Source organism: Dendrobates tinctorius, unplaced genomic scaffold, assembly GCF_039654945.1.
Source record: "Dendrobates tinctorius isolate UK_male_01 unplaced genomic scaffold, ASM3965494v1 ptg000258l, whole genome shotgun sequence".
In the NCBI taxonomy this organism is placed as follows: Eukaryota; Metazoa; Chordata; class Amphibia; order Anura; family Dendrobatidae; genus Dendrobates; species Dendrobates tinctorius.
Window position 1 is genome coordinate 2225189 of NW_027361925.1, and position 15948 is coordinate 2241136.

General features: G+C 42.8%; 1 protein-coding gene across 1 annotated transcript in view; it reads right to left on the minus strand.

The window, feature by feature from the left end:
- BMP15 (bone morphogenetic protein 15) overlaps positions 1 to 15410 on the minus strand; it is a 39344-nt gene extending 23934 nt beyond the window's left edge. The window contains exon 1 of the mRNA XM_073558771.1: positions 14789 to 15410. Within this exon, the coding sequence (XP_073414872.1) occupies positions 14789 to 15098 (310 nt within the window). The 5' untranslated portion in view covers positions 15099 to 15410. The remainder of the gene's footprint in view (positions 1 to 14788) is intronic.
- Between the last annotated feature and the right edge of the window lie 538 nt (positions 15411 to 15948).

Consider the following 15948-nt stretch of genomic DNA (forward strand, 5'->3'; position numbering starts at 1 on the left):
CTGCTGCCGCCTGAGTGCGTCTCGCTTCTTTATATGGGAGGAGCGGTGTGCGTGCTCCTGGAACAGCTCCCTCCAGGAAGTGTCCCGCGCATCGGCTTCCTCCGACGTGTAACGTCACTTCCAGTGCGACCGGAAGCCGTCCCCCAGTCAGCGCCAGCTTCATGATGGGCACGCCTCCTCCCGGCCCAGCCTCCTGACAGGAGCGGTCGCGAGAGATTCCAGCGGGGGGGGGGGGATGAGTGCGGCACTGAAAGCCCCCTTCCTGGCTGAAATTAGAGGCGTGCGCGACCTCGCCCAGCTGCCTTTTCCCCCATACGGACCTCGGCCTCCTGAACGGATTTCATCAGAGGGGGATCCCCCTGGAGGTATGTAGGCCTGCCACAGGCATCCACGTGCAGGAACAGGAAACCAAAACTGAGGAGAGAGGTGCCGCCCCCTTCTTTTATCTCTGCTACAGGTTTCCTGTTCCTGGGGGCGGATGTCATCTCTCACTTGCAGTGCTGTCATGGGGAAGGGAAAAAAATAAAAAAATTATTGGATATTTTATCTAGGTATATTTCTATGAAATGTTTAATAGGTTAGAGCAGAGTAGGGCCCGATCAAAAGAGTACCTTGTCGTGGTGATGGCTTAAGAAAAAAGTAATTCTTTTTGGCCAAAACAAAAGCTGACTGCTATGTATGTGATGTGGTGTTCCATGGGAACTGTTAGTGTGATTGGTGAGACCGTGGCGCATAAGTGGAGTTTTTTTGTTTGTTTTTTAAGAGTGGGTAGTGGGACTGTGGAAGGTTTCAGAGGTGGAGGTGGAGCTAGGGTGAAACCTGGACGAGGGAGCCTGAAAATTTTGCCAGTATAGAGCCCTAAAATTTTTGGTGGCAGCCCTGGCCTTTATCTCTCAACTTCACAGACTCAGCACTAGTCCCGTCCCAGGCGTAGTCTCTGTAAACTCTTATGATCATTACACTGGCACTAGCTGGGGTTACTGGTGTTTTTTGCTATGTCACGAGTCCTAGAAAGGCAAGTCACTGGGTATAAAGTGTGCTTGTCGCACTGGCCATCTCTATCCATCTGGTTGTGGTCTTCTACTGGCACTGCTCATGGATCTTTAGCACAGCTCAGGCTTTTTCCGGCATCTCATTGCTCTCTGACCCTTCTGTGGAAATGGTGGCTGTAAGCCCACTCTGTAGCCACATGACCTGCCAGGTCCAAGTTCTGGTACCAATTCGTCCCTTCTCGACCCTACCAGGCCTTTCTATAAATTAGTAACTGCAACACAGGTGTCTTCTTTCAACTCTTCTCTGGGGGAACCATGTACTTAATTCTTGGGTTTTATCAATTTTTTCTCTTTACTTTCACCTTTGACCAGCAGATGGCGGTGTTCGCCCACAGATACTCCGCCACTAACCATACTCGTCTTCTCTCTTGTCTACTTCCTTACATGTGGAAACACAGGGTGGCCCCTTTCCCATAGGCATTATACTACTCAGACAACACAGGGTAAGGGTAAAACAGTATGACAATACTTTATTGAACCACAAAAACATAGAACTGTCCAAGCAAATACACAAGATGGTGCAAATTACAGATTCTTACCCTTCCGCTGACTCACCTGGATTAGAGCAGCTGCGACTTTGGGGCTTGCAGGGCTGACTACCCCCACCTGTAGCACTCCGCTTTTGGTGGGCACTGAAAGAAAGGAGGTACTGACAAGTTTAGGAAGCTGACAGTCCATTGAGGCACTGGCTAAGTGATAGATTGTCCCAGCCTGGATTCTCCAAATGTCTGAGGATTCACTGATAGTCAATGGAGCAGATCTGTATTCTTCCAGCCAGGGCCGTGGTCCTTTAACCCCTTTGCGACTTCCACCATACTAGTACTGCATAGGTTGCTTCCCTTCCTTGATGTGGGCTCTAGTGGTGAGCCCATATTTTTCCCGGTACATGTCAGCTGTCAAACTCTGACAGCGGCATTTAACGCGCACTTCTGGCCATCGGCCCCTGTCACATGACTGTGAATCACCGGTGGGTTGACATGTCTAACAGAGGTCTCCTGAAGACCTCTATGGTTGCCAGTGTCAGATTGCTACAAGCACCGCCCAGTTGTCGGTGCTCATAGCAAGTCAGCAATTCTGTTACATACAGGTGATCCGATCATTGCCTGTATGTAGCAGAGCCGATCGGGTTATGGCAGCTTCTAGTCTCCCATGGAAACTATTGAAGCATGCCAAGACGTAAACAAAAAAAAAAAAGGTTTTTAAAAATATTAAAAGTTTAAATCACCCCATTCAATAAAAAAAAACAAAAAAAACTCAAACATACACATATTTGGTATGGCTGCGTTCAAAATCGCCCGATCAATAAAAACAAGAAAAAAAAAAAAAAAAAGAGGATTAACCTGATCATTAAACAGCGTAGCGAGAAAAAAAGTCAAAACGCCAGAATAATGTTTTTTGGTTGCTGCGACATTGCATTAAATTGCAATAATGGGCAATCAAAAGATCATATCTGCACCAAAATGGTATCAATAAAAACAACAGCTCGGCATGAAAAAAATAAGCGCTCACCCAACCAGAGATCACAAAAAAATGGAGACGCCACAGGTCTCGGAAAATGGCGCAATTTTTTTTTTAACTTTGGATTTTATTTCCACCTCTTAAATAAAAAAAGAACCTAGACATGTTTGGGGTCTATGAACTCAATGACCTGGCGAATCATAATAGCAGGTCAGTTTTAGCATTTGGTAAACATGGTTAAAAAAAAAAAAAAAAATTAAAAAAAAAAAAAAAAGTGGAATTGCACTTTTTTTGCAATTTCACTGCACTTGGAATTATTTTCCTGTTTTTGAGTACACGATAGAGTAAAACCAATGGTGTTGTTCACAAGTACAACTTGTCCCACAAAAAATAAGCCCTCACATGTCAATATTGATGGAAAAATAAAAAAGTTATGGCTCTGGGAAGAAGGGGAGTGGAAAACAAACCCAAAAATGAAAGTGGGCAAGGTCTTTCTTGATGGAGTCATGTTGCCCTGGCTGTTATTTTTGTAAAAATTTTCCGAAGAATAGTAAATCTCTTTTATACCCACAGCTGTGGTTCATGTCATCAGCCACAGGACAGGGGAAAGGTGGGATGAATAACTATTATTGAGTATTTAATCAATCTGCACAGTTCCTCCTCTATTTTGCAGGTCAACCAACTAGCTGGCCTGGTACAATGTGTTACAACTTATTAACAAACACATCTATTGTTCAATTACCCCATGTCCCTAACCCTCAAAGATGGCAGACGATGAGTTGCAGCAAACCGCAACCGATAAGTCAACATCCAGGCTCGTACAAACAATCTGTTACTTGGCCAACCAAAAAAACACAAATTCAAATGTCAATATAAAAAGAATAGCCTATATCTCTTTGCCTACTGAAGACATCTGAATAATTAAAGATTAAATGCTGTGTTGTCACATTACAATTCTGATAGTGTATATTTCATGCTGTAATTACCCTGTTTTGCATTATTCACCATTGCTATAGTGCAATTTCTCACCATACTAGAGAAATAAGCAGGTCCATTGGTTACTTCGAACTTGCCCCGTCTCCATGTTGCATCAGGTCACCTGCTTACAACTGTATCTACATCCCGCTGCTCTGAGATTAGGTGAAAAAACAGATGACAGGTGACAGATTCCCATTAAAGATTTATATCTGCAAAGGTAGGCGTTGCATTTAGGGTTCCGCAAGCTCCATCCACTGAGACGACAGGATTAAAATTACCATTTTAATTGTAAAGTGCTGCGGAATATGTTGGCGCTATATAAATAAAAATTATTATTAATTATTATTATTATTATAAATTATTACCATTGACCCAACATTAACCTCTTTCTGACATCAGACGTAATAATCTGTCCATGTGACCTGGGCCTATCTGACCAGTGATGCTTATTATTACGTCATTTCGATCGCCCGCACACCGCTCCTGGCACTTTAACCCCCGAAATGCTGCGATCTAACACAATCGCAGCATTCCGGGAGCCAGCTGAGGGATCACAGCTTCTCTGCTTTGGATCAGAAACCTAGTGGCGTGATGCGGGGTCCCGATCGTTGCCATGGTGACCCCACGTCGTCATGATGATATCCGGGTCACCAAAGCTTGGAAACATGATGATCATGCGCATGTGCATAACCAGCAACTTTCTATGTCAGTGCAGAGCTGACAGTTTCTACAGCATGGGGATGCTGCTGCTATACAAGTGATCAACCTGAAAAAAAAAATATAGACCCATAGTGGGACAAAGTAAAAAAGATATGTGAAAAAAAAAAAAAAAAGGAACGATTGTACCGATAAATATTTGTGTGAAAAAATAAAACAATAAAAGGACACATATTTGGCATCACCGCATCTGCCACCACCCAACCTATAAAACTGTCCCACTTGTTAACCCGTTTAGTGAACACCATAAGGCCATGTGCACACGATGCATTCTAATGTGCACCACCTTGGGGAATTTTGCTGGGACTGTTTTATGGTTCAATAAAGAATTGCCACACTGCTTTACCCTCCCACTGCGTTGTGTGAGTAGCGTTATGCCCACATTAATGGGAGAGCGGGCGTTAGGCGGGATGATCCCTGGTCCATGCAGTTCTGGCTAGCGGAACCTGGATGTCCGCCGACCCCCCAAAAAAGATATCGCTGTAATCGTACTGACCAGAAGAATAAAGCTGCCTTATCAATTTTACCACACACGGAACGGCACAAACCTCCCCACACCCAAAAAAATTCCTGAGTTGCTGTTTTTTGTTCATTCTGTCTCCCAAAAATTGGGATAGAAAGCAATCATAAAGGGTCACGTGCCAAAAAAATGGTACCAATAAAAAAAAATAAAAAAAAAAAAAAAATCACCTCGTCCCACAGAAAAAAAAAAAATATAGGAATTTGACCTACCAGTAATTATGTTTCCAAGAGTCCATCCTGACAGCACCATGGATGTCATCCTCCTCCTCACAGCTACAGGAAACACGAGCAGGTTAAAAGGCCTCTCCCACCCACCTCTCCAAGTGCTTTTCCAAGTACCACACCAGGATTGATGCAACTAAACGAATTTATTACATTCCACATTAAGACATCATGGAAACAAACACCATCAGGAAGGATGGACTCCCGGAAACATAATTACGGGTAGGTTTAATACCCATTTTCCAGGATGTCCCTCCTGACAGTAACATGAAGAGTACCAAAGTACCTCCTCAGGGTCGAACCACTGTCTGGAAAACTTTTCTCCCGAAGGCAGTTTGTTAACCTGACAGCACATCCAATTTATAATGTTTACAGAATGTATTTAATCTGGCCCAGGTTGTGGCTCTACAAGTTTGCTTGACTGATGCCCCTGCCCTCTCAGCCCAGGAGGTGGAGACATCTCTAGCTGAGTAAGCTTTTAGGCCTTCAGGGGGAGGCAATCCCTTCTGAACCGTAAGCTAGGGAAATTGCTGAAATGATCCATCTTGCAATAGTGTCTCTGGAGGCTTTTTTCCCTCTACTTTTGCCCCCAAATAAACAGATTAGCATCCTGCTCCCAACTCAGAGTGGCATCTAAGTATTCAATGAGAGCCTGCCTAACATACAACGTGTGAAAGAGGTACTCTGATTTGTCGGATTCTCACAGAAGCAATGTAAGATTATCTCTTGGCTTAGATTTTGAGTAGACACTAGCTTAGGTAAAAAAGCAGGTTCTAATTTAAGGGCTATAAGATTGTCCAATATCTGGAGATACAGATCCCGGGTGGACAGGTCCTGGATCCCCCCCCTACCCTTTTCAGGGTAGTAATAGCCACTAAAAACGCAGTTTTAATAGTCTGACACAAAATGGACAAATTTTCCACAAGTACATAAAAGGGTCTTTACAAGGGCCTTAAGGACTAGGTTCAAATCCCACAGGGGCACCAACCACCTTATAGTAGGTCTCAACCTCTGAATTGCCTTAAACCTAGCTACCCACAGATGAGAAGCCAACAGATGATCAAAAAATATGCTCAAAGCCGATATCTGGACCTTAAGGGTGCTTGGTCTAAGACCCTTGTTAAATCCCGCCTGAAGAAAATCCAAAATCTTTGGAATATCAGGCTTGCCGGGCACTATATCAGACCTGCCATATTCCAAACAGAACCTTTTCCAAATCTTATTATAGATTGCCAAGGTGACTGGCTTTCTACTAGCCTGAATCTTAGTAATAACCTGGTCAGATAGCCCCTGAGCCCTTAGGATGTTCCTCACAGGATCCAAGCCAATAGATGGAGTCTTTCCAGGTCGTGGTGAAAGACTGCGTCCTGATGAATCAAATCCACTTCTCTGGGAAAGTATAACAGGATCTTCCAAAGCTATAGCTTTTTTGTAGCGGGAAACAACTTCTCTTTGGCCAAAATGGAACGATCTGAAGTACCCTCGCCTGATCCGACTGAATCTTCCTGAGCACTCTTGAGATAAGTGCTATCAGGGTGGAAGGCATATGACAGTGTCCGGCTCCACTTCTGACTCAACATGACGACCCCTTCTGGTTTGCCCTCGGGATTCAGGAGTAAAATCTATACACCTTTGAGTTCTTTGTCACAAACAGGTCTATCTGAGGTGTACCCCAAAGTTGACAACTTCTGGAATACTTCCTCGTTCAGTTCCCACTCTGTATGCCAGATCTTCTGTCTGCTTAAATAATCTGCCACTACGTCTGGGATCTTTCCAGATGAACCGCCGTTACCGGAAGGACCTCTCTCTCTCTGCCTAGGAAAAGAATTTTGATGTCAGATCTTGGAGTGCATGGTGTCTCAGGCCTCCCTGGTGGTGCAAGAATGACACAGTTACACTGTCCAATAAGATCTTGACATGCTGTCCTTTTAACGTTGATTTTGTCTTAGGGACTCTCACACGGCATAAAGCTCCCTGTGGTTCGACGATTGGGACTGGATCTCTGATTGTCATCTGCCCTGAAGAATCCTTCCTTCAAAATGCGCTCCCCATCCTTCTTTGCTGATGTCTGTAGTGATCAATGCACAAGGTGAAGACGTCCATGGGATGCCCAACTGAAGATTTTATGGCATAGTCCACCAGAGTAGCGATCTCCTTACTGCAGGGGATAAGCACACTCCTCTGTTGAGCGATATCTGGCGCCAGTCTGCAACACCCTTGAGTGGAAATGGGTCCACCAGACACAGGGAATGCAAGCTGTCAGCAGACCTAGAATCTTCATAGCTGACCTGATTGAAGCCTGACGCTTCAGGAACAGCTGGATTCTACTTCTCACGGTTTCTTGTTTCTCCCCTGGCAAGACAGAGGAGAAACAAGGACTCCCAGCAAAACCTCTCTGGTTCCCGGCACCAAGTCAGACTTCTTCCAATTGGGGATCCAACCTAGTTACTCCAAGGTAGATATTTGTCTTCTCCTTGTGGGACTGGAGTTCTTCCACTGAATTCACGACCAGGAGGAAAGCATCCAGATATGGAATTATAATTATTCCCATGTTCCTTAGGTAGGCCACGATTTCTGACATCAATTTTGTAAAGACCCGTGCGGCCAAGGATAGACCAAAGGGAAGGCACTGGAATTGAAAGTGGTAGGTTCGATTCTGAATTTTTATTGCAAATCTTAAGAAATTCTGTGAAACAGGATGTATTGGCACCTGATAATTCGCACTTTTTAGATCTAGGGTTCACATAACTGCATCCCTGTTTATAAGGGAACTGTTGACTTTATTGATTCCATTCTGATTCTTTTGTACCTTATCCAGAAAGTCAATGGTTTCAGGTTTATTGTGGTACAGGATTCGCCTAAGGGTTTTCTGATTGAAAATAATAAGTCACATTTTATCGTAACGGTCTTTTACCGCCATAGAGTATAGAAAGATGCCAGCAATAGTTTTGTTTTTTTTTTTAATTACAATATATTTATACACATTATTTAAAAATATACATAGAAAAAGAAAGGAAGGGAGACTAAAAAACAGGGTGGGAATAAACCTTCAAAATGAGGATATGTATAAGTCAACAGTAAGGCTGAGCCTCTAATGCACTATAAGGTAAAGTTCGTGTCAGTTTGATGCCAAAGAATTCTAAAATGATGTACAAGGACATTGCTTGTCATAACCAATTGTCTTCAAAAAATCCACTCATAGATGTCAGAAAGTCAAGTCCATTCAAAAAAGTTTCCCATTTCGTTACTAACTCCAAAAAAAGTGCAAAGTGACAACAAGAGCATAATGCAAATAAAAAACCAACCAGGGGTTGGGGATGTGTGGCTGTCCTTGCCTCCTGGTGTCCCTTACTTCTAACACCCTCAGGTGATGTAGTTTTTTTCCTTCTGTCCTTTAGCACTAAGATGACATTTAATAAACTATGACCTTTGTTTTTTTGCATACTTATGATAATAAATGGGATTATTCCCCCTTATGCATGCCAGTGTCATAGGCTGTCCATGATAAATTGCCTTTAACTAGACTCCTTTTTGCACTAAGCATTATTTCCCAACACCTGGTCGTCTAATGGTTCGACGGAGACCTCGAGAGGCATACAAGCCACAATGTCTTGCACCCACTGTGAAACTTGGTGGAGGATCGGTGTTGATCTGGGGCTGCTTTAGCAAGGCTGAAATTGGGCAGGTTATTCATTGTGAAGGATGTATCCTTCACAAGCCGAATCAAGCCGCATACAAGGTTATCCTGGAAAAACAGTTGATTCCTTCTGCTCAGGCAATGTTCCCCAACTGTGAGGACTGTTTTTTACAGCAGGACAATGCACCATGCCACACAGCTAGGTCAATGTGTGGATGAAGGACCACCACATCAAATCCCTGTCATGGGCAGCCCAATCTCCAGACCTGAACCCCATTGAAAACCTCTGGAATGTAATCAAGAGGATGATGGATAGTCACAAGCCATCAAACAAAGAACCGTTTAAATTTTTGTACCAGGAGTGGCATACAGTCTGCAAGCACTGCATTTTTTTGTTATTTTGACCACTTCTCATTGTCAGAAAATAAATACAAAATGTATTGCTTGGAAATTCAGAGACATGTTGGCAGTAGTCTATAGAATAAAAGAGCAATTTACATTTTACTCAAAAATATACCTATAAAGAGAAAACTCAAAATGAAAATGTTGCAGTGGTGTCTTAATTTTTGCCAGAGCTGTAGATTCCCCAAGTGGTATAGTTTCCAAACTGGGGTCACTTGAGGGGGGGGGGGGGATTCTGCTCTTCCAGCAATTAGGGGCTCTGTACATGGTGTCTACAAAGAGTTCTTGTAAAATCTGCGCTCCAGGAGGCAACTGGTGCTCTGTTCCATTCGAGTGTCTCTGTATGGCTAAGCAGTAACGTACAGCCACATATGCGGTATTTCCACGTTAAGTAGAAGCTGTGGGACAAATTTTGGTCCATTTTTTCCCACAAGAAGTGGGTAAATGTAGATTCTGGAGCTAAAACAATATTTTGTTGGTAAAAATGTAATTAATTTTTCTTCACTGCCCAACGGTATAAAATTCTGAGAAACACCCATGGAGTCAATATGATCACTGCACCCCTAGATGAAATCATTGAGAGGTGTAGTTTGTAAACTGGGGTCACTTATGGGGGTTCTGCTGTTCTGGCACCTCATGGGCTCACCCAGTGGGTAATGGCACCTGCAGACCATAACAGTAAAATCTGGCGCTCCTTGCCTTCTGAGCTTTACACTGTGCCTGAAAAATGTTTCCAATTACATGTAGGGTATTGGCGCACTCAGGAAAACATGGACCTGTTTGTTGTAAAATTTCTTATTAGCCCGTAGAAAAATTAAAAACTTGGGGTAAAAAACACATTTTAGTGGTAAAAATGTAAATTTATTCTTTCTTCACCACTCAGTGGTATAAAATTCTGTGACGCACATGTGGTGTCAATATGATCATTGCACCCCCTAGATGAATTCATTGGAGAGTATAGTTTGTAAAATGAGCTCACATATGGGGGGGGTTTGTGTTGTTCTAGCACCTCAGGGGCTCTGCCAATGTGACTTGGCACCCTCAAACCATTCCAGCAAAATCTGAACTCCAATATAGCACCTCTTCCCTTCTGAGCTTCGCACTGTGCCTCAAAAGTAGTATTTCCCCACATGTGAGGTATCTGTGTACTCAGGAGAAACTGCACAACAAACTTTATGGTGCAAGTTCGTCTGGTACCCTTATGAAAATGCAAAATTTGGGGCCAAAATAACATTTTTGTTGGGAAAATTTGATTTTTTTTAAATTTTTACAGCTCAACGTTTTAAACTTCTGTGAAGCACCTGGGGGTTCATGGTGCTCACCACACATCTAGATCAGTTCCCAGAGGGGTATAGTTTCCAAAATGGTGTTACTTTTGGGGGATTTTCACCTTTTAGGCACATCAGAGTCTCTCCAAACACGACATGGTGTCCACCAACTGTGCCGGCAAATTTTGCATTCAAAAAGTCAGATGGTGCTCCTCCTTTTCGAGCTTTGTCATGTGCCCAAAATGTTTTTTCTCCCTCATATGGGATATCGGGCATGCTCAGGAGAAATTACACATTTTGGCGTCCATTTTTCCTGTTACCCTTGTCAAAATAAAAAAAAACGGATCTGAGGTAAATTTTTTGTGAAAAGTTAAATGTTGATTTTTGTTCCACATTCTAATAATTCCCGTGAAGCACCTGGAGGGTTAATAAACTTCTTGAATATGGCTTTGAGCACATTGAAGGGTGCAGTTTTTAGACTGGTGTCACTTTTGGGTATTTTCTGTCATATAGACCCCTCAAAGTCACTTCAAATGTGAGGTGGTTCCAAAATTGTGCTGATGTAAAGTAGACATGTGGGAAAGGATACCTCATTCTGAAGAAATTTTACCACTAACATGAAGTACAATATGTCATGAAAAAAAAAAAAAAAAAAAAACAAATCTCAAAATCACCGGGATCCGTTGAAGCGTTCCAAAGTTATTAACACATAAAGGGACAGTGGTCAGAATGGTAAAAATTGTCCCGGTCATGAACGTGCAAACCACCCTTGGGGGTAAAGGAGTTAAAACATTATGAAATTCATTAAAAAGTACAATAGTTTGTGTGAAATGTCATCACTTTTTGAAAGGTGAATAATAGTTTACAAAATGAAACTTACTGTGAGAAATGCAAGTGTGAATACACTCAAAATGTGCATAGGACATTTAACACGCTAACAAGGGGGGGCGTCATTCTGTGCGCCCATTCGTGCACCTGTGATCGCAGGTATACAGCACAAGCGAGTTTCCATGTAGCGCATTCCTTGCTCTTTGGACGGAGCGGAATGCCCGCTACGCCCAAAGTGCCGCCCCCTGTTGATCGTGCGGTGATTCCAAATGTGCTCATTGAACACATCCGGAATCGCCGCATCATATAGAGCAGTCTCACAAGGTAAACAGACATACTGCGTTCCAAAAAGATGCGCCGCATGGCCGGTTTGGTGGATGTGTCACCCGCATATTAGGACGCATAGTGGAGACGGGATTTCATAAAATCCCCTCCACTATGCTGTAACATCTGGACGCTGCGGATTAAACACTGTGGCAGGATGCAGCGTTCAATCTGCAGCAAATCTGGATGTAATACGCCACATGGAAACATACCCTATGGGGACTAATAAGTAGAATGAAGAGAAAATAAATATGGAATAAAAAAAGAAGTCACATTTATCCCAAAATGGTAGTAAGAAAAATTTCATCTCATCCCACAAAAAAAAAAAAAAAAAAGCTGTCATGCAGCTCCATTGACAAAAAATGCTACAGGAAAATGGCGATACAGCCTCCACAATGCTTTTTTTCTTTTGCAAACTTACGATTTTTTTTCACCACTAAAATAATAAAAACTTGACACATTTGGGACTGCAATAATTGTACTGATCAGCAGGTTCATATTCGGAGATCATTTGTATCACACGGCGTAATACCATAAAAACAATTCCCAAAAAACAATGCAGAATTGGATTTTTTACAATTTCTCCGCACTTGGTATACTGGAAAACGGGGGAAAAGATTCCATGTGGTAAAATGAATGGGGTCATTCACAAGTACAACTCATACCTATGAGGACAGAAAAGAAATATGGGAAAATAGAAAAGCAGAAATGGGCCGCATGGCGATTGTTATGGCCCTTGTATCTGCAGGTTAATACGTTACTTTACATGACCGGTTCCCTTTAAAGACGGGATCACACAATTGCAAATCACTTCTGCACCACAGAAATTGCGGCACATTATAAAGGCAGGCCTAAGGCTGCGCTCACACACATCCGTTAAAAATATTTGTGTGCTGGCCATTTTTTTCTGGGACAGCACACGGATCCAGAGGCCCTGATTTATCAAGACTGATGTGAACACAAAACTGGATGTGACAAGAACGCAGGGCAGATGAGAGCCGTGCCTTTGTCAGATATAACAGGGACATGGATGTGTGAATGAACCCCAGGGTCAGAGCACCGTTTTTTTTACCAGAGTTTGTTATTTTCATCCCTGAGTTTTTCTCAGACCCATATGTCTGTGAGGAGCTTAGATTGGAGCATATCTGGAGATGAGTGGCCATGTCCGATTGTGATCAGATACTCAAATCCAACGCTCAAATCTATGGCTCCATGAAAAATGGCTCTGTACTCAGATGTGAGGGACATGAGGCTTGAGAAACCTCCTACAGTTTTGGTTTTATGCGAGAAAAACGTCTGATGGTGAAAACTGACCAAAAAATAAAAAATGAAAAAAGATACTGAAGAAACGCAGACCAGTTTTTCCATTTGAAAAAAAAAATCATTGTCTGAACAAGGGCTTATTCACACTGCAGCGTCTCTTCTTTCACCTCATGGGGCTTTTCACATAGCCATCGTTTTGCAGACCAATGATCTTATTCAAAAGAGTGGAGGATTATACTACTATAGTCCATGTACTGACCAAACTGGATGATGGGGGTTGGGCAATGAATAAAGGATGACTTATCTGCTAGTCATTTTTCACAGATTATTAACCAAACGATTGAGATTTCCCAAGCTTCTATCAACCATGAATTATCAACCGATTTCATTTTTGCTTACTAGAAAAATGGATGCCACATGGATGCGAAAAAAAAACAAAAGGCCATCATTGGTGAAAAACTGATTAGCACATGGCTGGAGAAAAAAAAACAAAAAAAAACACACAAACAGTCCAAGTGTTCCAGTCAAAAAAAATCATCCATATCCATGCAAATGTGACCCCTGGTCACTAGAGTTGAGCGACTTTGGTCGGATCGGGTTTCATGAAACAAAATTTTAGTCAGATGAAACTGGACCGACTAGGGCAAAAAAAAGTCGGCGTTTCGTCCGAAACCCGACCCCAATGCAAGTCAATGGGGGATAAAAGTCGGCATTGAGCGGATGACATTCATCCACTCAATGCAGACTTTTATTCCCCATTGACTTGCATTGGGGTCGGGTTTCAGACAAAACTCCGACTTTTTTTAACCTAGTCGGTCCAGTTTCATCTGAAACAAATTTTGTTTCATGAAACCCGATCCGACCAAAGTCGCTCAACTCTACTGGTCACATCAATATTATGCATCAGATCATTATTTTCCTGTGGTTTGCGGCTGCATTTTTTTGTGTGGATCTTAACAGTTGAAACCCTTTTTGTTCCTCACATTTCACTTAGAAAAAAAAAAAAAACAAGAAAAAAAGAAAACCACATTGCAAACCCACAACAATTTGCAAAAAAAACAAACCATGTTTTTGATACAAACAGGAATAAAATAAAATAGAAGCCGCGGTATCTGCCGATTCAGACCATCGCTTTATACGGACAGGTTTACCACGGACTGGACATTGGAAGCTCACACAGCCATCATAACCAAATGTGCAGCTGGCCACATATCCACATGAGCCAACAGTCTGCAGCATGAGCTCATTTGGTTTTGGTATAAATTAGAGGGCAGACTAGTGCATGTAACTAGCGGGCAGCTCCTGCACCCATGCAAACACTAAGTCACGGCTGAAATTTGCAGACTTGACTGGCTCAAATTATGGTTTATCCGTCTGAACCTGGCCTCAGTTTATGTTCTCATGCAATGTTTTTTTTTCTGCAAATAAGTTTTTTGACCGCACACACAACCACCAAAAGCTATGCAATTTCAAAAATCTCACGCTCTGACCTTGGAAACTGCATAAACTCAATTTTTGCTGCGTTTTTTGCACCCATAGAAAGCAATGACAAGGTGCAAATATGCTGCAGAAAACACAGTAAACAGATTTTGCTGCATTTTTGGAAAATAAAACATGTACTGTATACAAATCACACATGTAATCCAACCCCCCAACCCCCCCCAAAAAAAAATGCAGCTAAAAAAAAAAAAAATGCATGTGAACATAGCCTTATACTTGGTTTCCCTTTATGGCCCACACCAGGTTTTGGCTTCACAATTGCCTTGGCCCAATTGTGGCCTGACCTAGTTTATGTATTGAGTGATTTCAGAAACTAAGGAAATATAAATATCATCCATGATCTTTTCTAGTGAAAAATCAATAAGTACAAATCAGGTGTAAAGAGCAACCAGAGGGTCCAAAAGATTGGAGAGCAACCAGAGTGTGGAGACTTGATATTTTGGGCACAAAATTCATCACATTTTCAATTTCTTTTAACAAACACCCAAATCTCTGAAACACGAAGTACAGTTGTCATCAAGTATCCATGGATTTAGTATTTGATTTCCAATACACAGACCATTCACCAGACACAAAGCAGCACTAGTGTGAATGAGGCCATACATCCAGTCGCTCACCCGTAATAAAAGGCTCTGGACTGACAGGTCTTACAAGTCTGACGGCGGCTCCTGCTGGCCTCACGGCTCTCGGTCTTCCATCGCCATCCGCAGACCTCTTGTACAACTGTAGCATGAAGCGTAAATGCGGAACACTCAGCTCGTGTTTCGCTGCATTGTGAGACTTCAGAGGCCCATGGTCCATCAATGTCCGAATCAATGGCAAAGAATGAGACCTCATGATCGCACTTAATCCATTCATACCTCTACCAGGGAGCAAGACCACCAAAACCAGCCAGAGGAGCAGCAAGTTTTGAGATGCGGTCATCATGGCAGCAGTCTATGGGTCGGACGTTTCATGGAGGGGGGGTACAGCGAGCAAGTCTTTGCAGGATCATGAGTGGAAGGAAAGACTCTGCCCGGCAGGATCAACATTTTCTCACCCAGGTGCAGCCATTACTGAAAATGGGAGGAGGATGGATCAGCTAATGCCCCTATAGAGGACATGTAGCAGATACTTGGGAGCTGAGCTGCTTTTTAGGAAGTTACTTTTTTTTTATCTTCTTAAAACAAGTTATTTTAGAAAGCTGTTAATTGCCCCGGTATGACATGGTGAGGAGAGTGGTGGCCTGGTCCTGCCTTATATGAATTCCGCATGGTGCCTATGACAAGGCCTGCCCGTTTAACCCATTCAGTTCCACACCAATTAAAATATGCTCCAAAAAAAGCAGTTTACTTTAGATGGCTTCTTTTTAATTTTCTAATCCTGCATAGTGGGCTAGGTATGAGATAACTGCTCATAAGTCAAAAGAAAGAACATTTTCTCGAGATCCCCCAGGTACAGAAGCTCTGTACTTGGGGGTTGGCCGCTGACAGCACTTCAACCCAAAGGCATTTACTGCTGGAGATTGTGTTATGGGGTCCGCACTGTCAGAATAGTGGTACCCAAACGCTTTTATATACGTCACAAAACAAATCACGCAGGTGGTCTCCTCCCAGGACCAAGCCCTGGCTCTCTGCCAGGGTATCAGGGCCGGCCCGAACGTATAGGCGAACTAGGCGGCCGCCTAGGGGGCCGACCCAAAGGGGGCGCCAGAGAAAAAATAGAAAAAATTATAAAAAATATTTCCAAAAGGCAAAAAGTTTTAGGGATGGAAAGAAAAGTGTACATATTTAAGGGC